Genomic DNA, 21,608 nt, shown 5'->3' with positions numbered 1-21,608 from the left:
TCTAGCAATCCAAGTGCAGGCAAGGCTAGCAGGGTGTGAAAGCAATTCACTGAAATATCCGCAGGCAGACAACTTTATTTTTCTTCCACAAGAAAACTTCTCCCAGGCAAGGAGACCAAGTCCCTGCAGATAGCACTGGTGTGTGAAAGGAGGTTAGGGTGGGACGGCTTCCTCTTCCTTCTCCAAAGCAATAGCTAAAGGAGTAGCCTGCAGGCGGTTCTTTAGAGTCGCTCCTCTGGCAAAAACTCTGACATGAGCAGAAATGGACCCCAAAACGACAGGATTCCCGGCTGACTCAGCAGCAAGCAAAAGCATGCGGGGCTTTGTTGGGGGACTCAACGGCTGCAGAGACGTCTTCCCTTTTCAGTCACACTCTCTCTCTCTCTCTCACACACACACACACATACACACACACACACACACACACACACACACACACACCCCGGTGGCTCTCCCTCCAGGGGACTTGGCCTTTCAACCCTCTGGGGTTATTTTTTTGTAGGCAGGTCCAGTTTGCCCATCTGCAAAACATCCATTCTTGGAACAAGGCCGGCGGGGGGCATCCCTAAACTGATAGGAGTTTGTCTGCCAGCCCCAGAGTCCCAGTCCGGCGATGCTGGCCGTTTCGGGTCCACAGCTGGAAAGGCGGGTTCTAAAGACGGTCCGGTTGACATCGTATCCGTGCGACTTGGGAGTTCAAGCCGGGCCTCACTTTTCCATAAGGGCCTCCAACTGCTCTTGGAGAGAGGCCAGCTGGGGAGAGAGGGAAGAAGTTAAGGAGACCGAGACAACGGCAAGGTATAGCGCTTGCTAACTGGGCAAAGAGGCACCTTTTAAAGCGGTGATCCTCTTGTATTTAGCAGTGGGGGAGCAACTAGCCCTATCTAACCCCAGCCCCGCACCAGTGGCTTGCTTTTTTATTTATTTTTACATGTATATCCTGCCCTTCTCCAAAGAGCCCAGAGCAGTGAAGGTGGTAATGTTTATCCTCACAACAACCCTGTGAGGTAGGTCAGGCTGAGAGAGAAGTGACTGGCCCAAAGTTAGTGTCTACGGAGCCATTTTGGGAAGGATGGTATAGGAAGGAATGAATGAATAAAAATACTTTGCATATGTTTTTAGACTCTGAGCCCCTTGGGGACAGCGAAGCAACTGCAGTTCTCTCTCCACTAACGGGAGATGTCCCCATCCCCACCATCACCACCAAGTGGTAGAGCCCTCCCTGGCATCTCAGACGCCAAAGGTTCTCAAACATGGGCCCCCAGATGTTGCTGGACTACAATTCCCATCATCCCTTCCCTCCAAGAAACAACCTCCTCACCTGCTGCTTTTCTCGCTCTTCCTGCTGTTTGAACTCATCCAGCACAGCTTGGAGACGGGTCTGGAAAACGGGAGGGGCAGGAAATGTGGTGGGATTCGCACAGGAGCCGAGGAAGGTGCCTTCTGCCGAGGCAGACCCTGGCCCATCTAGCTCAGCACTGTCTACAGTACCAGGCCTGCTCAACTGTGGCCCCCCCCAGCTGTTTTGGGACTGCAACTCCCCAAATCGCCAGCCACCGTGGCCAATAGCCAGGGATTATGGGAGGTGCAGGCCAACATCTGCAGGAGGGCCGAAGTGGAGCCGCCCTGGCCTACACAGACTGGCAGCAGCCCCTCTCCAGGGCTTCAGGCCGGAGTCCCTCCCAGCCTCACCTGGAGATGCTGCCGCCAGGGAGTGAGCCAAGCAGGGGCTCAGCCGCTGAGCTATGGCTCCGTCCCCCAAAGCGCACCTCTTACAGTGCTCACATGCGGTCTCCCATCCAAATGCAAGCCAGGGCAGGCCCTGCTTAGCAAAGACAATTCATGCTCGCTACTCCAAGACCAGCTCTCCCCACACCCCATTTAAAAAAAAAAAAAAGAGAGAGGCCCAAAGAGGTTGTTTCCCAATGACTGCCAAGCCCAAACTAACTAGGGCTGAGGCTCTCCAGCTTGGGCCCCTACCCTAGGTGTTGCGGACTACAACTCCCATCATCCCCAGCAACAATGGCCCCTGGGCCATCAGTCCGCTCCCCCTACTCAACGAGACCCCTCCACTCTCCGCCGCCCTGAGGGGGGCCCAGCTTTTTGCTGGAGAAGGGGCCTCCACGCCGACTCACCTTGAGGGCCAGGTTCTCCACTTTCATGATGAGGTCTTCCTGGCGCTTCCGGCGCTCCTGGGTCTCCTGCAGCTTGCCTTGCAGGTTGTCGATCTGCTTCTGGATCCCCATGGCTGGAAGGCAGAGCGGCCGCACGGCCTCCAAAGGGTCACCCACGTCGCACAGGGCGCCCATTCCAGCCACGCTCCCCACCCCGGGCTCCAGACGCCTCACCTATCTGGCTGGCCCCTTCGTTCTCCGGCGGCTGCCCGTCCGATTCACCCAGCTTGCCCTGCAGCCTCCGCTCCAGGTCTTCCTCCGTATCCATGATGTTCAGGTCTTCGTTGTCATGGTGATCCCGCTCGTCCTCGTCGCTGCTGCTGCTGCTGCTGATCTCGTCAAATATTTCCCGGAGTTCGTCGTGCTCTGAGGGTGAAAGCAGCAGAGCCCTGAGTATCAGGGACACCCTTCGGGCCATAGGCCAGGGATCGCAAGTCGGGGGCCCCAGATGGTGTTGGACTGCAACTCCCATCATCCCCCATCACTGTGGCAGAGGATCATGGAAACTGTAGCCCAACCTGATGTGGGGACCCAAGGTTGAGAATTCGGGCAAATGCATTTCTCCCTGGAAAGTGCTAACCTTGTCGTTTCATCTGGCAAACTCTGCCTGTACTTTTGGAAAAAATTTACCTCTGCCTTCCGCAACAGGACACTCCTAGTCCATTAGGCATTTGGTCTATAATTCTCTGCTTAGGTGGGGTCCTAAAGGTTTTGTTGGGCTTTACTGGTTTTTATTGTTTTGTAGGGTTTGTGTGTTGTCTCAACGTCTATTGTTTTGATGTTAATGTTTGTTTTCCTCTGGGTTGTGAATCATCCTGAAGGTGCTTATCAGTTGGGTGCACTCCTCCCAGTAACAGGGATTCTCAGATGTTGTTGACTACAATGCCCATAATCCCCAGCCAAAGGCCATTGCAGCTGGTGATGATGAGAGTTGTTGTCAACAGCTTCCAGGAATCCCTGCTACCGGGAACTCCGACTGCGATCAAGCAGGACAGATTCTACCCCTAGCCCAGTAGGCCAAGGACAACGGTGATGTTCTGTGCCCAAACACCAGCCTGGCAATGGAAACATGGATGTGTGATCAGAGCAAGCAGTGACTGGAAGGCGAATCATGAAGCCACCTCCAGGCCCCCCACTCGGCCCCTGCACACATTCTGCACTCCCCCCCAGCGCCCCGCGCAGAGGCCTGCCATCCACACGGGAGGAAGGGGCCACTGCAAGTGGACTGGATCAAGTCACCGTACCCGAGCCGTGGCCTTGCTTGTGTCCAGACATCCCAGGAGAAGAAATGTCCAGGCCTGTGAGTGAACCGTGGTTCTCGGCTTCTTTGGTTTCGTCTTCGGCGATGACTTCCCAGCCTGAGGCAGGCACGGAGGAGTCAAGGGAAAGGCCGCTGAACGGAGGCAACTTCCTGGACACTGGAAGCCGCGGCATGGCCCACCCCATGGCAAGGGGGCTCGCTTGGCCCAGCCAAGGAGGAAACGGAGGGCCAAGCTCCATGCCATGGGGAGGGGAGGCAGAGACTTGGGGGAGGGCTTGCTTGAACCCTTTCCCGCCCTGCCTCGTCTTCCAGGTCAACCTCTGCCCCACCCCAAAGCGGCTACAGATAAAAGACGAGAACCTGTATTGGGCTTGTCTCCCCAGCCCCACCTCTGCCCCCGCCCAGTGAGACTACTGGCAGCTGGGGGCGGAGGGTGCAATCAGGGAAATGACATGGGGGCCGAGGACTGAACACCCCCCTCAGTGCCACTGCCCAAGTCAACTCCACCCACCCACCTCCATGCCACTGCTTCCACGTTTTGGAAAAGGCAAGGGCCCTGCCACACCCAAGGCCTTAGCTGGGCTCCAGAAGCAGATCAGGGATGTCAAACTGGCCACTGCAGCTCAGCGACACCGGATCGGCTTGGCGTGCAGAAGGGCCCAAGTTCAATCCCGGGAAGAATCTCCTGGGAAGGCCTCCTGCCTGGAACCGTGGAGAGGGGCCGCCACAAGACCGAGCTAGATGGACCAGTACAAGGCAGCTTCCTGCGTTCCTCAGAGAGCTGGTTTTGTGCCCAATGGGTGAGGAAAGCAAGGAGAGCTCTTCGGCCTGAAGGAGAAAAGTGTGTGCGAGAGTGGACACACAGTGTGTGCGAGTGTTTCAGGGAAAATCCCACCCAAGCGAAGAATTCAGCAACATGCATAAACGAATCATCGCTTCCCAAGGCATCACCTGGGGCTTGCATTCACACATTTGGGGAGTGAGCTGAACTCCCTACAGCTCAAAGGCACGATGATGAAGGCCCATATTACGAAGAAAGGATACGGACACTGACCGCTTCGGCATCTGTGCTCAGCAGACGTTTCACCTCCTTCTCCACATCTGGAGACTCAATGTACTGGGCCAGAGAGGAGGAAAAAAGAAAGAGGATGCTATCATACATGCACCAGGCAGTTCCTGCCTCAGCCCAAAGTGTCAGGCGGGGCCCAGCCCCATCTGCCCCACTTCTGCCTCTTGCTTTCAAGCGTGTCCATGGCTCAGCACCACCCCCATCTCCTCCTCTTTGCTTTGAGGTGCCAAACCTTAGTGATTCCAAACAAGCCCCAACTTCCTCTCTGCTGAGCACCTTAGGAGAGGGATGGGCAGAAAGAAGACGACCTCTGGGGGTGCGGGGTGATTTCTGGCAGGCTGCCTAGTGCCGGCTGGTTGCTGGGATTCTTGCAAAAATGTTGGACAAAGATTTGGTTTGTCCAGACAAAAAAACTCCTTATGTTCTTGAGAGGGACATTCGGGATCTGTTAAGACAAATCCATTCTGCCTTAAGAGAACCTGTGCCCGACTGCTGTGCTCCCTCTAACAGGGATTCCCAGATGCTGTTCACGACAACTCCCAGCATTCCCAGCCACAATGGCCGCTTGCTGGGGATTATGGGAGTTGTAGTCAACAACATCCGGGAATCCTTGTTAGAGGGAATACTGCCCTATAGCTTTATAGAGTTACAATACAATAGGGGAATCACGGAAACTGAGTTACACACAACTAAAGTCTGCCCATTTCAGTTAGGAAACATTTGCTAATGAGATAGATTTGTTTCCTGAGGAGAGGCAGAAAGCCCCCCGGCTCTCCCCACAGTCCTAATCAGGACCATGCGGCCCACCCACTCAATGGCTGCTACTTGCCCTGGAAAAAAGCTCCCACTGGTACCAATGGCAGCCACTGGGATGGGAGAATGGGGAGATGGGAGGCTGGGACCAAGTGTGTGTGGGGGGGTCCCCTGCTCCAGTGTTTCCCCACCAGTGTGCTGTGGCAGAGGAGGGTGCCCCAGAACTCTAACCAGTGTGCCACACTGCCTTGTGCTGAGTCAGCTCCAAGAGGAGGCTGCGGAAAGACCCCGCTGTGGGAGCCAACTCATCCCAAAACTCACTGGGAAGAATGCCTCCCACCTGTTGCACCAGAGAGTGAGCCAACTCTAAAAGCACATTGTCTAAACAGCCCCCTTTGGAAGCTGCCTGGAACAAATAAAAGAGTTGCACAGTGCTGAAGCTGACTCGCCCCATAAGGCGCCAGGCAGGAAACTTCACACCCAGCACACAAGGGAGCAAGTCCTTTAAAGAGCAGGCTTCAAATATACACACAGTTTTGCCTCGGGGGGGGGGGTGGAGTTTGTTGGGAGGCCCATGTGCCCTTTTCTCTCTTTCTTTCCTTCCATGTAGGGGTTTCGCCAGACAAAGAAAAAAGGCTGGAAACACTGCCTTACACCATGGACCTGAACTGTGGGGGCAGAATCAGGCCATTTCCTGAATAAAAAACAAGAGCATACTAGCCCCAACCAAGTGCTCAAGGTGACAGATAGTTTGGCCCTAGAAGGCAATCTAAACATCTCACTAGTTTGCAGGGAAGAGCTCCCAGGCTGGCTTAAAGGCATCCAAGGACGCCACTGACCTGGGCATGGACGTCTGAGCCTTGGCATTGGTGAGCTGCGCTGCGGAGATGCAACTCACCTTCTTTTTGGCCGTCTTTCGGAAGCGCCTCTTCCTCACATTCTTCAGTGGGAGAGTGACTGCAACAAAGCAGCACATGGATTACACACAGCAAAGGAGAGACCTTTCCCAAGTGACGGGAGAAGGCTTCCTCCTCCTCCTCCTCCTCCCCCGCCCTTGGCAGAGTCCTTGGCATCCTCACCACATTCCAAGTGGTGGAATGAAGAGGCCCTCATTCAAAACAAGCATGGCGGGGGGGAGATGGGTCTTGGCAGCAGGGTGAACAACACTGCACTCCCTTCAGCTTCATTGGAAGGAGAGCTGGTCTGCTGGTAGCAAGCATGGCTTGTCCCCTTAGCTAAGCAGGGTCTGACCAGGTTGCATATGAATGGGAGACTAGAAGATATGAGCCCTGGAAGAGATTCCCCCACTCAGGGGATGGAGCCACTCTGGGAGGAGCATCTGAGGTTCCCAGTTCCCTACCTGGCAGCATCTCCAAGACAGAGCTGAGAGAGAGACCCCTGCCTGCCACCTTGGAGAAGCCGCTGCCAGTCTGTGCGGACAATGCTGAGCAAGATGGACCAAAGATCTGACTCCGGAAATGACAGCTTTGTTCCTATGAAGATATTTTCAGGGGAGACAGAGAGAAAGCTGAATGGGAAAGGTGAGAACAGTCTGATCATAGGAACAAAGGCAACTGCCTTATACCAAGCGAGAGCCTTGATCCAGCTTGGTCAGCATTGTCTGCACAGACTGGCAGCAGCTTCTCCAAGGCTCCTCCAAGGCAGGAGTCTCTCCCAGCCGGACCTGGAGATGCTGCTGCCAGGGAGTGAACCTGGGCCCTTCTGCATGCAAGCGGGCAGATGCGCTTCCACTCCCCGAGGGGAATATCTTGCCGCACTCCCATGTAGTCACCCACCCAAATGCAACCCAAGGCAACCCCTGCTTAGCAAAGGGGTCAATCCATGCTTGCTGCCACAAGGCCAGCTCTCCTCCCCTCACGCCTCTACTCACTGCCGTGATTCCAGACGAACTTCTTCTCTCTGTCCTTGTCCTTCTTCTTGCTGGCTTTGGGGTCAGTGAGCTTCTTGTTGGCTTTGGGGTCAGCACTCACAGCTGGCTCTTCCGGGGCAGGGTAGAGTTCACCGTCCACGGTACACACAAGCATCTGAGGCCCCCAAATGCAAGAGAGGGACCTGTTAGGTATGAAGCCACTGGGGCAGGCCAACCATTGGCCACGGAGGAATCCCACCGGTCACAGAGAGTCCTTGGCTTGGCAACCAGGAAGGCAGGGGTTCTCAGCGTTGGGAGTCTCCAACTCCCCAAGGGCTCCACTGTCCGAGAGCCCCACCAGGGAGGAACTTCTCCCAGGGAAGACGAGGCACAAATATTCTGCGTCGGGAATAACCCATAAAAGCTTCCCACAGGGAAATGGTCTGGGAAAGGACAGCCGGTGGAGAAGGCATCTAAAGAAAAGGCACACACAGGAGACCGAGAGCGGGCCATTAACGGGACCACCAGGCAACCCTTACCTGGCAAATATCTGCCGTCTTGTAGAAGGTTTTCTTGTCAATGGTTTTCAAGCTCTCTGTGATGCAAGGCAAGTCCACCAGCTTGGCGGCTAGTGGGGCACGATCGACCCGCACGATCCCATGGCGCCCATCGGCTGCAGGACAAGAGGAAACCGGGCTGGCGACGGAGACGACTCCCTGCACCTTCTGGGCAGCTCATCGTCAGCTTCCATAGCAAGGCACCCTCCAACCATGGTCATTGATGCCCCGGGGTCCCAGAGCAGGGTCTAAGAGCACACGGAGCTAAGCAGGCTTTGGTGTGGCCCGTGCCTGGGTGGGAGACCCCCGTATGCCGCCTTTGGGGAGAGGGCTGCAGCTCAGTGGTGGAGCATCTCTCTTTGCACAGAGAAGGCCCCAGGCGCTGCAATCCCTGGCGGCAGCATCTCCAGGTAGGGCTGGGAAAGACACAAGGCCTGAAACTTCGGAGAGCTGCTGCCAGACAGTGTAGACGATCCTGAACTAGATGGACCAAGGGTCTGACTCAGTATGAAGCCATTTCCTGTGCTCCTACGTGAAGTGCACTTGTCAATATTGGTTAGCAAATCATCATCATCATCATCATCCACCAGGGATTCCCCCCATGTGTTGGACTCCAACTCCCGTCTTTCCCAGCTCGGCAGCCTTGCCCTCTCACCATGCAACTCGATGGTCAGCCGGTCCTTCAGGCTGACGCTTCCAGACTGGACTGCTCTCCTGACCGTGGACGCGTATTCCTGAAGGGAGAGGGGGGCAAAGTTAGGCCATGCCAGCCCCACACGGTTCCCCGGTGGCCAAAGAGGCAGGCAGTGAACACAGAGCCCGAGAGAACCATCCGGCCAGCCCCGATCTCTTACCGGAGGCAATCGCAGGATGAACTGGCTCTCCAGCTCGTGAGGAGCATCGTCCTTGTTCTTGCTCATTTTCAGTTCTGGGGTTCAGAAAAGAAGAGAAGTCACAGCAGGGTTAAGCGTGGGCCCGGCCGAGCCTTTTCAGCCCCCCTGCCCCCCACCCCTTACTGTGTCATCATCAGGAGTTGTGAAATAGCAACACACACACAGCTAGCTCAGAAGCACCTGATCTGAGTGAACGAAAGAACTCCAATCCCGCACTGAAGCACGTGCCATCCAGACCCATAGCCAGAAACCCACCTGAAGCTTTAAGAGAGCTGCAGAACCCAGCTGCCCCCCGCCCACCGCATGACCCCCCCGCACCCCGGCAGCAGCCCCTCTGCAAAAGCAGCCTCCGGCTCTTTCAAACAAGGTGTGCTCAGCATCTTCGAAGCAGACCGGGTTTGATCACAGACAGGGGGTTCCCGCTACCATCCCGTGGAGCGCTCTCCTTTGAAGGGCAAGGAGGACGCAGCCCTGGGCAGGAGGCCGGCCGGCCCTGCCCTTCTTGCAGAACCAGGAGAGCTCGGAGCCTGGCTCTGCCCCCAGCAGACGGAAGAAGGAGCAGCCCCCACCAGAGGGATGCCAGGCACAGGGCCCCGGCGATGCCCAGCCGCTCCCATTTCGCGGCCCCCAAGCCCGCCCCAAAGGCGTGCCGTCCTCCCTGGCGTCACTTCAGAAGGCAGGAGGGATCTTTGCACGCTCCTTCTCCTAAGGAGAGAGAGCTACAGACCCAGCACCAGAGAAACGTAGAAGAAGCAAATGCATTACTTGCAGACGCCATCTCTCCTCTTCTGGCTTCCCGGATTATCACAAACGTTTACAAAAACTTGTACCATTCAAAAAAACTAAACATAAATGCAGAAAAAAACAAATCAGTTAAGGAAAAACAAAAACAAAAGGGAAAGTGACTGCAGATCAAGCAGCTTGGCAAATCCCAGGCGCCCGGGAGCCCAGGCCCTTAGAAATGAGGCTCTCCAGAGGCGGAGTGGGGTGCTGCAGCCTTGGCCCCATCACCAAGGAGGCTGCTGGTAAAGGGGGTCCAGAGAAGAAGCCCCCTGACCCTCCTCAACGCCGGTCACTAAATCTGAGCATCTGGGCAGGGGTCTCTTGCCTGGCTGCCAAACTGGGGGGCCGGCTCCTGGAAAGAGAATGCATCAAGACCCATTCCCAGCCCCCCCTGCCCGCCCCATGGATTAAGAACCCCTAAGACTGGATCAGGCCTCTTAGTCGGCCTCTTAACATGTAGAGCAGGACATTTATGGCGGGCGGGGGGGGGGGGGGGGGCTTCTTGCTTTGTCTGCCTTGAGCTTCCCAGGAGCCCAGAGGTCGGTTTATATATATATTTATACACACAGAGAATTGGGGGGGGGAGACGTTCCGGTGGGGAACCAATGCAGAGCCTTGGAGGAGGGGTGGGGGGGGCCCTGGGCTTGGAAGGAGGAGGGGGCACACCTCGGGGGGGCAGTTTAGAATGGGGAAGGAGGGAGGGGGACCTTCCTTGATGGGGGGGCCTAGGGGACAGTCCTGGGCTTGCCAAGGGGAATGGGGGGGCTGATGATGGGGGGGGCTCTCCTTCTTCACCTGCGCACCTGCTTCTTCTGGGGGGGCGCTTCAGAGCGGGGGGGGAGCAGCAGGGAGGGGCGGCAGGAGGAGGCGGCGGGGGTTGGGGGGGGAGCCCCGCCGCCGCCCCCCCGCGCCCGCCCCCTGGGAAGAGGGACTCACCCGGCGCGGCCCGGTCGCCCGGAGCGGCCCTGGGCGCCGAGGAGGAGGCGGAGGCGGAAGCGGAACGGGCGGCGACTGGAACTGCCGGCAAGGAAGGGAGGGGGAGGGAGTTGAGGCCGGGCCCGGCAGCAGCAGCAGCAGCAGCAGGAGGCCGCCAGGCAAGTGGGTAGGCAAGTGGGTGGGTGGGTGGGTGGGTTGGGGGGCCGCCGCCGCCCCCGAGGCGGGGGTCTCTCTCTCTCCCTGGGGGGGGGCGGTGCCCTCTCCAGCTGCTCCCCTCGAAAGGCCGCCCGGAGCAGCGCTGGGGGGGGGAGGGGGAGGAGCAGCCCCCTCCTCGGGCGGTTCTGCTCCCGGCCCCTTTGCCGCCCTCGAGTCGTCGCCCCCCCCCCCCCCCCGGCAGGGCTCCCGGGCTTCGGGCTGGTCTCTTGCTCCGGGGAGGGTCAGATGCACTCTCCCCCCCCCTGCAAAGAGGAGGAGAAGGGCGCGGGGGGGCTTTCCTGGGGTGGGGTGGGGGGCGCTCCCCACCCTGCTGCTGCTGCAGCCCGTGAAGAAGCCGGGGGGGGAGGGAGGGAGGGGTCGCGGCGGCGCCCCCCCCGGTGTTGCTTTGGATGCCTGGCTGGCTTCTGCCCTTCAGCCCTGCAGAGTCGCCAGCCCGGGGGAAGCGGGCCCGGAGTCGGACAGGCGAGCGAGTCAGCGGCGCCTCCCGAGCGACACGCGTCGCTGCAGGCCGTGCCCGGGCGAGGCGTCCCTTCCCACGACGGGAGGAGGCCGCCCGCTCCCCCCTCCGGCCCGGCGAAACCGGCGCCACTCCTGCTCCGGCCACTTGCAAGGAGCCTGGCGGAGTCCCCGGGAGTGGCGCACGAGGAGGCGGCGGAGGAAGGTGCTGCACTCCTGGGCCGGGCCAGCCAGTTCTCCCCTCCTTCTCTCCAAAGGGCAACCAGGGCCGGCCAGTTCGACTGGCTCCCTAATGGGGCTTCTTCACGCGGAAATCCGCTTGAGGGCGTTGTGTGGGTCCCGGGTGGGGGCAGATCTGACCTCACCGCTGCGGAATTGCCTCCAGAGATCGGCTGCTGCTGCTTTTGCTCAGCCATTGCTTTCAAAATACGGCTTCACTGCAGGCCACACTGGGCTTAGTTCTTCGTTTAATGGGAAAGTAGCCCCTACGTGTTCTCAAGAAAGGAAGGTGTGCAGGCCACGTGATCACGTGCTCCTCTAGAGACCTGGGGGTCTTTGGAACTCCCCGTCAGTGTGACCTCACCGCGGGGCATCCTGCTACTAGAGCTGGGAGGTGGCCACTCTTCTGGAATGAAACCTGAATTTCTGGCCCCTCTCTTGAATCCAGAGGTGACCCCCAAATGGCGAACTCTTCCAGGAGCGATGACTTCTACATCGGCCTGGGTCTGGCTCTCGGCTCGAGCATATTCATCGGCGGAAGCTTCATCCTGAAGAAGAAGGGCCTTCTCCGGCTGAACGCCAGGGGCTCCGTCAGAGCAGGTAGGGGGCAGCGCCTCTTTCCGGCAGAGTTTTCCTGGGCGTGGGGCCAGGTGGGCAGGGGGCAGGCGGGCAGGCAGCCCGGGCTCCGAGGAGTTTGCAGCCTTGCCCCAGGTGTGCTTCTGCTTCCACCGGAGCCTCCCTTTGCGTCTCTGCCTCTCCTCTCTCTTCCCCTCAGGTCTCGGGGGCCATGCCTACCTCCGGGAATGGCTGTGGTGGGCCGGCCTGCTGTCCAGTAAGTCCTCGGCTTCCGTTCCGCTGCTCTCGGGTCCCCAGCGGGGCTCTCCTTCGGCCTCTCACCGGCTCCTCCTCGTGACATCTGAGGCCAAGGCCGCCTCTAAGCGGCAGGGGAGCCATGCCCGCCTCTCCCGCGTCGGGCAGAGGCCACTGGCGGGCTCCTGCGGTGGGAAGCGGGACGCTGGCCGAGGCAGGCCTTGGGCCTGATCCCGCAGGGCTCTTCTGCAGGTGGCGCGTGGCCTCGGGCTGTGGTGTGGCCGCCGTGGGGCCGCATGAGGGCCTGGGGGAAGCAGGGAGCTCCCTGGATCTCGGGGCGGCCCAGCCATGCTTGCTCTGCCTCGGCTGTTTCCCCCACCCCACGGGTGATGGGCGGCCTCTCTCTTTCGCAGTGGGGATTGGGGAAGCCGCCAACTTCGGGGCCTACGCCTTTGCCCCAGCGACGCTGGTCACTCCTCTGGGAGCACTGAGTGTTCTCGTCAGGTAAGCACAGCACGGTGAGCCCGAAGCAGGTGCCAATGCCGGCACCCTCCTCCACCCCCATTTTTAAGGGGGGGGCAGGAGGGCATCTTGCCGACCCCAGTCATTGCGCCTCGCCTCATGGAAGGCCCCCACCCCACCCCACCCCCGGGAGCCCAGTGGGAGAAGATGCTTCCGACCCTGGCGGGCAGCTCTGTGTGTCCTCGCTCGCTCCTCAGCCTTCCCCCCCACAAGCAGACAGACTCCGGCCCCCTTGGGAACTCGCTGCATTTCTCCCCACAGTGCAGTCTTGGCCTCCTACTTCCTGAACGAGCAGCTCAACCTCCACGGGAAGATGGGCTGCGTCCTGAGCATCCTGGGCTCCACGGTGATGGTGATCCATGCCCCTCAGGAGGAGGAGGTCTCCAGCCTGGAGTCCATGGCGGAGAAGCTGAGGGATCCAGGTACACCTCCCCAGCCCCCTCCCTTCCATATCGCGCCTCAGGAAGATGTTTGTTGGGGGGCAGCGGGGGGGGGGAGGATGGAAGAGCCATCCTGCCAGGCTCCTGGGTCCCAGGCTCTGTTGCGCCACAACCGGCAGCTTGTGAGTGGAGACCCCCGAGTGGGTGGTAGTTCTCTCCTGCTGCCTCGTGGATGGAGTCGATTGGAGTGTTGTGCCACAGCTGTGAAAGTTTTCACCTCCAGACTTGAGTGGCTCACTAGTGCTAGGCAGGAGTCCCTCCAAAGGACTCCTTGGGAGTAGTCTGGTCCGGCTGTCAGCCACTGGATGCCGAGAAAGGTAGCCGTAAGTGAAGGAGGAGGAGGAGGAGAGGTTCTTCCAGTCAAACCCGGCACAAGAGTTCAGGGACATAAGCAGCTGCTGTTTACTGAGTCTGACCACTGGTCCGTCTAGCTCAGTGTTGTTTCCTCTGTCGGGCAGGGGCTCTCTAGGGTTTCGGACAGGGGTTTCCCCCAGCCCTAGCTGGAGATTGAACCTGGGGCCTGTCGCCTACTAAGCAGACGCGCCGCCACTGAGCTGCGGCCTCCGGTCCATTTGCTTCTCGGATGCCTCGGCCTCTGAGCCCAAGAGCTGCTGCCTCCGCACTGCCTCTTAGAGGTTGGGGTCATCGGAGAGAAACGGGAGCTCCCCAGTGTGTTCCCTGAGCAGATTCCAGCCACCGTATCCGCCTTGGGCAGCCCCGTAGTGACCCCGGCGAAGCCAGAACGGATGGCTCTCCCCGGGCCACGTGCCTGAGCAGCAGCCCGCCAGCCCGCCCGCCCCGAGTCCTCCTTCCCCCCTCTCTGTGCCTCTGCTTAGGCTTCATCGCGTTTGCCGTCTGCATGCTGGTGAGCTCCGCCCTGCTCGTCTTTGTGGCCGGCCCTCTCTACGGGCAGAGCAACGTCTTGGTGTACATCCTGGTCTGCTCGGCCATCGGCTCCCTCTCCGTCTCCTGCGTCAAGGGCTTGGGCATTGCCGCGAAAGAGCTGTTTGCGGGGAAGCCTGTCTGGAGCGAGCCGCTGGCCTGGCTGCTCCTGCTTGGCCTCGTGCTCTGCATCAGCGTCCAGATCAACTACCTGAATAAGGCCTTGGACATTTTCAACACCTCGGTGGTCACCCCGATCTACTACGTCCTCTTCACCACGGCGGTCATGACCTGCTCCGCCATCCTCTTCAAGGAGTGGCAGCACCTGGTGCTCATCAACATCATCGGCACCGTCAGCGGCTTCCTCACCATCGTCTTCGGCATCTTCCTCCTCCACGCCTTCAGGGACGTCCCCTTCACTGCTGACCTGCTGCCCCTCTATCTGAGGCGTGGCCGGAGGGACGGGCACGCAGCTGCTTGGAGGAAGGAGGACAAGCACCCGTCCTGCCTGCACCAGCCTCTTCTGGAGCCAGAGGGCATCCACAAAGAGGGGGCAGCAAGAGCAGAGGTGGAAGGGGGTCAAAGCTTATGAAAGCAAACTGGGGCGGCGTTGCCTAGGGGCGTTTTAGAAAACCAGCCCCAGCCCGAGCTCTTCTGAAGACCTTCTCAGGGCCGCCACTGCCGCTGCTGCTTCCCACGACGGAACTTGAACCGGACACCACTAGGTCATGCCAACGTATTGGGAGAAGGCCACTTGCCTATGTACGCGCTCTCTCCCTGGCAGCATCCCGGAGGAAGAGTGCAGGCTGGAGCTCAGCAACTGGTATCGTCCCAGTTGGGTTTGGCCCTCTCTCCTGCTCGCGTTGTCAGAGGGCAGGCAGACTAGGATCCCAAGAACCACTGCGATTGCTCTGGGTAGCTGAGAGGGCTTGGGATGTATTTCTTGAACCCCCCTGTGCACAGAAAACAGCTTTTGAAATTGCATGGGAGTTCCCCAAAAAGGCTGAGGGATCGGGTCGGGCGGAAAGAGTGTCTGTTATGATCTGCAAGGTGCACACAACCTTCCGGGACCTCTGTGGGTCCTCCCAAGCAGAGGCAGGTGTTCATGAGCAAGTCTGATAAGGCTCCTGCCTCTGATCTCCCAGGAAATAATGCGGGTGGGGGGAGAGAGGAAGAGAGGAAGGGTTCAGCAAGAGGATTCCCTTGTGGACAGAGAGAGGAGCAGGCGGGCGGGATTCTCCTTGTCTCTCTCCGGAGGTGCTGGCAGGGCTTGGGGCCCGGCAGGCTGACTCTACCACAAAGTGCCCACGGCTAAAACCTGCTGTGAAGCAGGGGCTTCCGCTCTTATGGAGGAAGCCCCGGCTCATCCTGACTGTCAAGTGTGCTTGAGGAAGTCCGCATTCATTGGGACTGACGGGACGTGCTGTCACATAACCGTGTTCAGATTCGAAGGGTTCATCTCCCTGACAGAAATGCAGCTCTTTGGTGTGCACATCTGATCTCGGCAGCAACAGCTGGAAGGGTGATGCATTTTCGGTGGCCTCAATTAACCTCCTCCCTCCCCCCTCAAATTTAAGCATTAAGGTTTACAAATTAATTTAAAACTTTTTGTATGGGGATGCAGCATCAATAGCTGTAAAAGTGTTGCACACAATATATGTGTGTGTTTTACAGAAAAAATACTGAAGTATGTCACATTTTATTCAAACTTGTACATCATTTGCTAGCCCGAAGGGCCCCAGCTTGGCTCACTCTTCAGAAGGGGTCCTTTTGTCTCTTGCTTTTGGCACCGGACCCTTGGATCCCAGGGTCACCATCTGAAGGGACAGGAGGCAGCAGACGGGCTGAAGCTGAGCGGGCTGGGGGTCTGGTCAGTTCCTGGATGGGGAACCCCATCTGCACCACCCTTGAATTCCATGATGGAAGAAAGGATGTAAAGGTAATAAATCATACTCTAACAGGCCCTTTCAGTGCCCAGCACACAACCATGAAAATCCAGGAACTCATCTAAAGCACTGACAAGTTTTCTTTAGATCTAGGAGCCAGGCCAAAGATTTAAGAGCCAGACAACGAACACTTGACAAAGATTACCAGATTTGGTGACTGACATTGTGGAAGGGGAGGGTAAGTGGGCTTCTCTTGATCCCCTTTTAGAACAGGAACACGACTGCCTGGGACAAATAAAGAGGTTATTAAATAATGACCTCTGAATATCCTAGTCCAGGCACCACACTTCCTTCACACCTGGATTTGTCTAAAGGAGTCCAGTTACTGAAGTAGATGCACAGCACAATTTCTGTAACTCTTGTAAACAAACATTCACAATGCAGACATGAGCTATAATCCAATGCACATTTCACTTGGGAGTCAGTCCCACAGAATTCAGTGGGACTGACTTCCAAGTAAGTATGCATACCATTAGGCTATTACTCTCTAAATTTTCTTAACTTCCTTCTGCAAATGCTCTCCAACAATTGGGGCGGGTGAGTGGACACTCCTGTTGGCCATGGGATACCCCTACAACTTTCTCTGTCTTCTCCCATCCATAAGAGAGGAAATGCAACCCACCACATGGGATACTGTTGGGATGAACAGAGCACGGGTTGTACGGAAAGAAAAACTGCACAAACTCAAACATGGTACAAAAGGTTAATAATACTGAAGAAGAATACAGCCAAGCAAAAGTGCTCAGGGAAAAGCAATACATCCAGAACACTCCATTTACCTTAAATTCAACCTTTTCACCCATAATAGCCACAACCCTGTTTCTCATTCCCACTGAACATCCTTAAGTCACTTGGATAGGCCGAACAGGTGAAAACGATTTGTGCTGTGGCCAATGGAACTGCCAGGTGCTTCAAGCAAGAATGAACTTCTTACGTTCCAAAGCAACCGCTTTGGATTCTTGCAAGCTATGCCTATGGGGCATGTTTTGCCTCTGAACTATAGAGAAAACCAATTGCTGAAAGGACTATAGCTTCTGCAGGCAACCTAATCATTTGCTGAAAGTCTGGAATATGTGGCTAGCTGATAAGGCAGAGGACTTGGGTGCAGGACTAACCTTCTGATCTGAAGCAGAACAGGATGGGTGTCTCTGAGCCAAATTAATCCATTTTGTTTCATCTGCCATTGAAACAAATGGCTACCTACTAGGAACTTGAAAATAACTCTCTGGGGTGGGGAGACCACACTCACACATGTGGTTGGTCTTTGCCTTTTCTATTAGTCCCAGTCTTTCTGAAAGAGTCAAAAAAGCTTCCAATTGTGTTACGGGGCTGGTTTTTCATTCTCATAACACTTTTGTTCAGATAGCATCTAAAAGGGAAAGCAGATGGGAACATCCTTAAGTTAATCTAGGAGCACATTGCCTGAACTGGCACTTATCCAGCAAATGCATAAGCACCTTTCTTGGCCCTTATAATAAACCAGGTCTTCTGATCTATGCTTTCTGCCAGCACAGTCCCACAGTTTGCTTGCAAATATCTGCTAGCATTTTGCCATTGCCTCCCTGAGACACAAGACTGGAAATATAACAAGACTCTTGTGGCACCTTCTGTGCTAACAACTCTATGGTGGCTTGAACTTGCAAGACCAGGCCTAGCAACACTGCAGCAGGCAGTAGATCATCTTACTACCTGCAGGTGCAAAGGACCTTCCACTGTATCCGGTACTCATTCCGCTCTTCATTGCTGAGCTGTTTAGCTTTGTGCAAGAGCAACTTAGGATTCAAGCCACACAGTATATTTACCTACCACTTTAGCAGAGAATTTCAGGGCTCTGGCCCATGAATACCATCCTAAGTTTGTTTAAGGCTCAAGATAGTATCAGCTGTGCTGCAAGAGAGGAAGGCAGGGACCTCTCTCTTATTTGCCAGTATTGAAATCATTTCAGGAAATTCCAAACTATAAAAAAAATTTATACTGAGGAATCCACAGAAGCCTGTTGTGGGTATCTGTATGTGTCTTTGCTAAGGATGGGCCATTTTATAGTCAATCTACCAACCACAATTCTTTGGGGTTGCCTGTGGGCAAATAAGGTTCTCTCCCAGGTGACCAAGCAGGAAAGCTTTACAAAAGTTGTTTCTTTGGGGCCACAAGTTACACACACATATATAGTATGTGCAGCATGTAGTGTCAACGGGCAAATAAATACAAATGTTTGGGTTCTAGTGATGGGTGTCCTTGCCTGCAGGGCAAGGACTAGCATGCATTTTACACGCTTAATTGACAGCCTATTGCTTAGGCCAGGCATCCCCAAACTGTGGCCCTCCAGATGTTGCTGAACTACAACTCCCAGCATCCCTAGACACAATTTTTTGTGGCTGGGAATGCTGGAAGTTGTAGTTCAGCAACATCTGGAGGGCCGCAGTTTGGGGATGCCTGGCTTAGGCCAATAGCAAGAAAAGGGTTTCCAGATATTTTTTAACAACAAAGCACTGACATTCTGCCATGTACAGATGTACATTATTTCAGAGCACCACTATGCTACCACAGTAATCCCTCCGTTTCTGAAGTGCGGCAAACCTAGGCAAAGGAACGGCTACCAACTCGGAAGGCAGTTTAAAATGGATCCAATTGACATTTATTCCAGTGATCAGGAGAAAAGCAATTCATGGAGAAAGTGAATATTAACCTTTATACTTGTTAGGGGGAAGTTCTGCGGGACCACATGAGCAACATTCCCTCCCAACAGCCAGGTCCCCTGGGGCGTTTCTTCCTAACTATGCTAGGAGAGGGTGTGAGCAAGTACCTCATGTCACAGACAGCAAGGCTCCGACACATTTCTGCAAACCAAGCCAGCTTTGTACCCTGCCTGTGGGGTACAGAGGTCAGTCAGCTGCACTTCTGAATGGCTGGCAGGCAAGCTACTCTGCGGCGCGGCTCAGGAGTCGTGCTAAATGGAGACACCACAGCCCCCACACAGCCCCATTTGTAAGGCACCTTTGCCCCGCTGCCTGTCCCAGGAGCGACAGTCGTGTGCGAAGCCTTCCCAACCTCCTTGTTTCCAAGAAGAAGAAAGTTTTCAAGTATCGACAGATGAGCTTCCCTGGCCAGATCTTTGGGAAAGCAAGATGTTCACACCGCACGGTTCTGGGATGGAGCGTCCAGATCTAAAGTGACAAAATTGGGCAGCAAACAGCAAGCGCATGACGCTGGGTGGCCTTATAGGGCTGGTAACGTTCACAAGATGAGAACTTTAAAATCAGAACTGATTGAGGGGGCAGGAAGCCCTGGAGTCTGTCCCACACGGAGCAGCCAACCTCCTCCTGCACAGCCTACCCCTGCTGGTCCTTTGCTCTTCTTTCTCCTCCTCCCCAATTTAATAGATGGCTTTCCCTGCAATAAGGGAAACGGGGGTGTCATGGCCCCGACTCAGTCCGACAGGCTCTCTGAGAAGGCCGACTTGGATTTCTGCGTCTGCTCCAACCGGTTGAGAATAAACTGGCTGGTGTCTATGAAGCGCTCCACGCAGTTCACAAAGCAGGTCTCGGCTCGGCTGTCCAGCTTGGGCCCGGGTTTGTCCATGCATTTCTCCTGTTCAAGGCATTAAAAGGGAGAAAACGTCATCCAGAGCAGTGTTTCACAGCCAGCGCGCTGCGGCATACTCAGCGTGCCACAGGATCCTGGCCAGTGTGCCATGCTGATCTGCCCAGAGACAGCAACACCAGTACAGTAATTGCTAATTGTTATGGCGGGGTTGAGATTCCTGGTATTTGTATGCTGAAAACAGCTTGTTGACCTTTTGGCTAAGATCAAGTGCGGTGACTCACTATTGTCTACACCAGGCCTGATCAGCTTTGGGCCCCCAGCTGTTTTGGGACTACAACTCCCATCATCCCCAGCTACAGTGGCCAATAGCCAGGGATTATGGGAGATGTAGGCCAACATCTGCAGGAGGGCCGAAGTTGAGCAGGCCTGGTCTACACAGACTGGCAGCGGCTTCTCCAAGGTTGCAGGCAGGAGTCTCTCATCTCAGCCCTCTCTTGGAGAGGCAGCTGCGCGGGGGGGGGGGGGGGGCTTGGGACCTTCTGCATGCAAGCAGGCAGGTGCTCTTCCCAGAGCGGCTCCGTCCCCCGAGAGGGGAATATCTTGCAGTGCTTGTGCATGTGCATGTCGCCTCCCATTCATATGCGTAGCAAAGGGGACAGTGCATGCTTGCTGCCAAAGGCCAGCTCTCCTCCCTCTAAGAGCGCCCAAACCCAGCACCCCGTTCGCCACAGACGTCTCCAGGAAGCCCATCAGCTGGGCATGAAGGCAAGAAGCCTCCTCAGCAGCTGGGGTCCAGAGATAGACTGCCTCCAAACACGGAGGCTCCACGGCGGCTAATGCTGCTGAAGCGGCTCTCCTCCTCCTCCATGAAGGGGCCTCAAGCCATCCCAGCAAGCACCCCCGCCCGCCCCAACCTCCAGTGGCCCCGAGTTCCGCGGGCTCAGTCCCGCCCTACCCAGCAGAGCTCCGTCATCTGGTGCACGAGCTGCTGGAAGCGCTGCTTCTGCGTCTCCACCTCGATGAAGTGCTGCAGCTGCGGGTCGCTGACGGCCGCCCCCAGCTCCCCCGCGGCAGACGACGGGTCCATGCCGAGTAGAAGGCGGCGGGCAGGCGACCTTCACGTGCCTCCCCCGGCCAGCGCAGCGCGCATGCTCAACAGCCACCGTTTCCTTCCGGCGACACTGCGCAGGCGCCGGACTGGCAGCGGCAGCCCACCTTTCCGGCGCAGCCGCAGCGCAGCCGCGCGTGCCATAGACACCAAAAGGCTAGAGTAACCTCGAGGGCTCTCTAGACACAAAAAGACTAGAGTACCACCGAGTTGTGGGCTCTCGATGAAAAGAGCGGTCAGTCACAGCAGGAGAGAGGCTGCATGCTCTCAGCTCCTGCCAGTAGGCTTCCAGCGGCATCTGGTGGGCCACTGTGGCCACCAGGAGGCTGGACTAGATGGGCGTCCTTCAGCCTGATCCAGCAGGGCTCTTCCTATGTTCTTTTTCTTCTTATTTATTATTTATTCGATTTCCTTATGAAAGGTCTGTTTGAAAAATGAATTTAACGCATTTATGGAAAACACTTATACCCTGCCTTTCCAACACACTGCTGTTACACTGAGGTGGCTGATGAACAAATGACAAAATACAATAAACAGTGCAAATATAGAAGATAACAACAGTGAAACATTAAAAGTAATAATGCCGATCCACGGCCGGGTCCCGCGCCGACAGCCCCGCCATCTCCTCCCGCCGCGGCTCCGGCCGTCGCCCCCAGCAACTTCGCCCGCTTTGCGCCGCTCAGCTTCCGGTCCCCGGCCAAATCCGCTCCCGAGTCCCGCTTCCTTTTTCCTTCCTCCCGGAAGCGGGACCCCCGACACTATCGTTCCGCTTCGGCGCAGTTCTCCCTCCCCAGCCCCAAGGCGCTGCTGAGGCGACGCTCTAGACCCGTGTGTGTGTGAATGAACGGCGGGCACGGGGCCTTGGCGGCTGCTCCCGTGAGTGGGCGGGGATGGAGGAGGCCTCTGGGGAGAGAGAGCCTTCTGCTCACGCGAGTACTGCAAGTTCCCCACGTGCGGCGCTCCAGAGTTACAGGGAGGGAGCCGCTGCACGGGAGACCAGCCGGGCGCTGAAGCTGCCCGTGGGAGCGGCTGTCGGCGTGTTAGCCCAGCAGCAGCAGCAGCAAGCGGCCCCCCCCCAGGGAGCTGCAAAGGGCGCTGTTGTGCTGCGGGGCGGGGCGGGGCTCAGAGGCGGGCAGGCCTGCAACCTTCTCCTGGTGGGGAAAACCGGCT

General features: G+C 56.8%; 4 protein-coding genes across 8 annotated transcripts in view; 2 read left to right on the top strand and 2 right to left on the bottom strand.

The window, feature by feature from the left end:
- Positions 1-57: 57 nt before the first annotated feature.
- TAF7L (TATA-box binding protein associated factor 7 like) lies at positions 58-10,425 on the bottom strand. Of its 4 annotated transcripts, none has more exons than XM_053273903.1 (13): positions 10,297-10,425; positions 9,343-9,419; positions 8,539-8,612; positions 8,340-8,418; positions 7,667-7,800; positions 7,149-7,302; positions 6,157-6,214; positions 4,480-4,559; positions 3,419-3,532; positions 2,349-2,540; positions 2,136-2,248; positions 1,322-1,381; positions 58-753 (listed from the first exon to the last, which is right to left on the bottom strand). In XM_053273903.1, exons 2-13 carry the CDS (start codon positions 9,353-9,355, stop codon positions 709-711), a joined length of 1,116 nt encoding a protein of 371 aa, XP_053129878.1. In that variant the 5' UTR covers positions 9,356-9,419; positions 10,297-10,425; the 3' UTR covers positions 58-708. The 4 variants fall into 4 exon arrangements, with proteins under 4 accessions (XP_053129878.1, XP_053129880.1, XP_053129879.1 ...); XM_053273905.1 differs by having other exon boundaries at positions 4,480-4,552; positions 6,156-6,214; positions 10,297-10,424; XM_053273904.1 differs by lacking the exon at positions 10,297-10,425 and adding an exon at positions 10,156-10,178.
- On the top strand, positions 10,282-15,543 carry LOC128335499 (magnesium transporter NIPA2-like). 2 transcript variants are annotated; one of them, XM_053273902.1, is made up of 6 exons: positions 10,282-10,454; positions 11,636-11,787; positions 11,963-12,019; positions 12,411-12,501; positions 12,781-12,941; positions 13,796-15,543. In XM_053273902.1, exons 2-6 carry the CDS (start codon positions 11,649-11,651, stop codon positions 14,431-14,433), a joined length of 1,086 nt encoding a protein of 361 aa, XP_053129877.1. In that variant the 5' UTR covers positions 10,282-10,454; positions 11,636-11,648; the 3' UTR covers positions 14,434-15,543. The 2 variants fall into 2 exon arrangements, with proteins under 2 accessions (XP_053129877.1, XP_053129876.1); XM_053273901.1 differs by lacking the exon at positions 10,282-10,454 and adding an exon at positions 10,875-11,173.
- A 933-nt stretch (positions 15,544-16,476) lies between these two features.
- Positions 16,477-21,285, bottom strand: TIMM8A (translocase of inner mitochondrial membrane 8A). Its single transcript, XM_053273908.1, has 2 exons — positions 20,286-21,285; positions 16,477-19,375 (listed from the first exon to the last, which is right to left on the bottom strand). The coding sequence occupies exons 1-2, from the start codon at positions 20,415-20,417 to the stop codon at positions 19,214-19,216; spliced, it is 294 nt and encodes a 97-aa protein (XP_053129883.1). The 5' UTR covers positions 20,418-21,285; the 3' UTR covers positions 16,477-19,213.
- Positions 21,286-21,295: 10 nt separating this feature from the next.
- The window catches only part of TRMT12 (tRNA methyltransferase 12 homolog), a 31,949-nt gene continuing 31,636 nt past the window's right edge, over positions 21,296-21,608 (top strand). Inside the window, exon 1 of the mRNA XM_053273900.1 lies at positions 21,296-21,314. The gene's annotated coding sequence lies outside the window, so the exon portion shown is untranslated. The remainder of the gene's footprint in view (positions 21,315-21,608) is intronic.

The sequence above is a fragment of the Hemicordylus capensis genome, chromosome 11, assembly GCF_027244095.1.
Source record: "Hemicordylus capensis ecotype Gifberg chromosome 11, rHemCap1.1.pri, whole genome shotgun sequence".
NCBI lineage: Eukaryota > Metazoa > Chordata > Lepidosauria > Squamata > Cordylidae > Hemicordylus > Hemicordylus capensis.
The sequence above is the reverse complement of the archived record's forward strand: the minus strand, read 5'-3'. Positions and strand labels throughout refer to the sequence as shown.

Bases quoted from the DNA above. Each gene is read 5' to 3' on its own strand.
- TAF7L (XM_053273903.1), bottom strand. The intron at 8,419-8,538 runs GTAAGAGATCGG...CTCTCCCTTCAG, and splicing joins TCATCCTGCGATTGCCTCCG to GAATACGCGTCCACGGTCAG. The intron at 1,382-2,135 runs GTGAGTCGGCGT...CCCGTTTTCCAG, and splicing joins TGGAGAACCTGGCCCTCAAG to ACCCGTCTCCAAGCTGTGCT.
- LOC128335499 (XM_053273901.1), top strand. From the start codon at position 10,902: ATGCCTGGCTGGCTTCTGCCCTTCAGCCCTGCAGAGTCGCCAGCCCGG. The intron at 11,788-11,962 runs GTAGGGGGCAGC...TCTTCCCCTCAG, and splicing joins CAGGGGCTCCGTCAGAGCAG to GTCTCGGGGGCCATGCCTAC. The intron at 12,020-12,410 runs GTAAGTCCTCGG...TCTCTTTCGCAG, and splicing joins GTGGGCCGGCCTGCTGTCCA to TGGGGATTGGGGAAGCCGCC.
- TIMM8A (XM_053273908.1), bottom strand. From the start codon at position 20,417: ATGGACCCGTCGTCTGCCGCGGGGGAGCTGGGGGCGGCCGTCAGCGAC. The intron at 19,376-20,285 runs GTAGGGCGGGAC...TGCCTTGAACAG, and splicing joins AGATGACGGAGCTCTGCTGG to GAGAAATGCATGGACAAACC.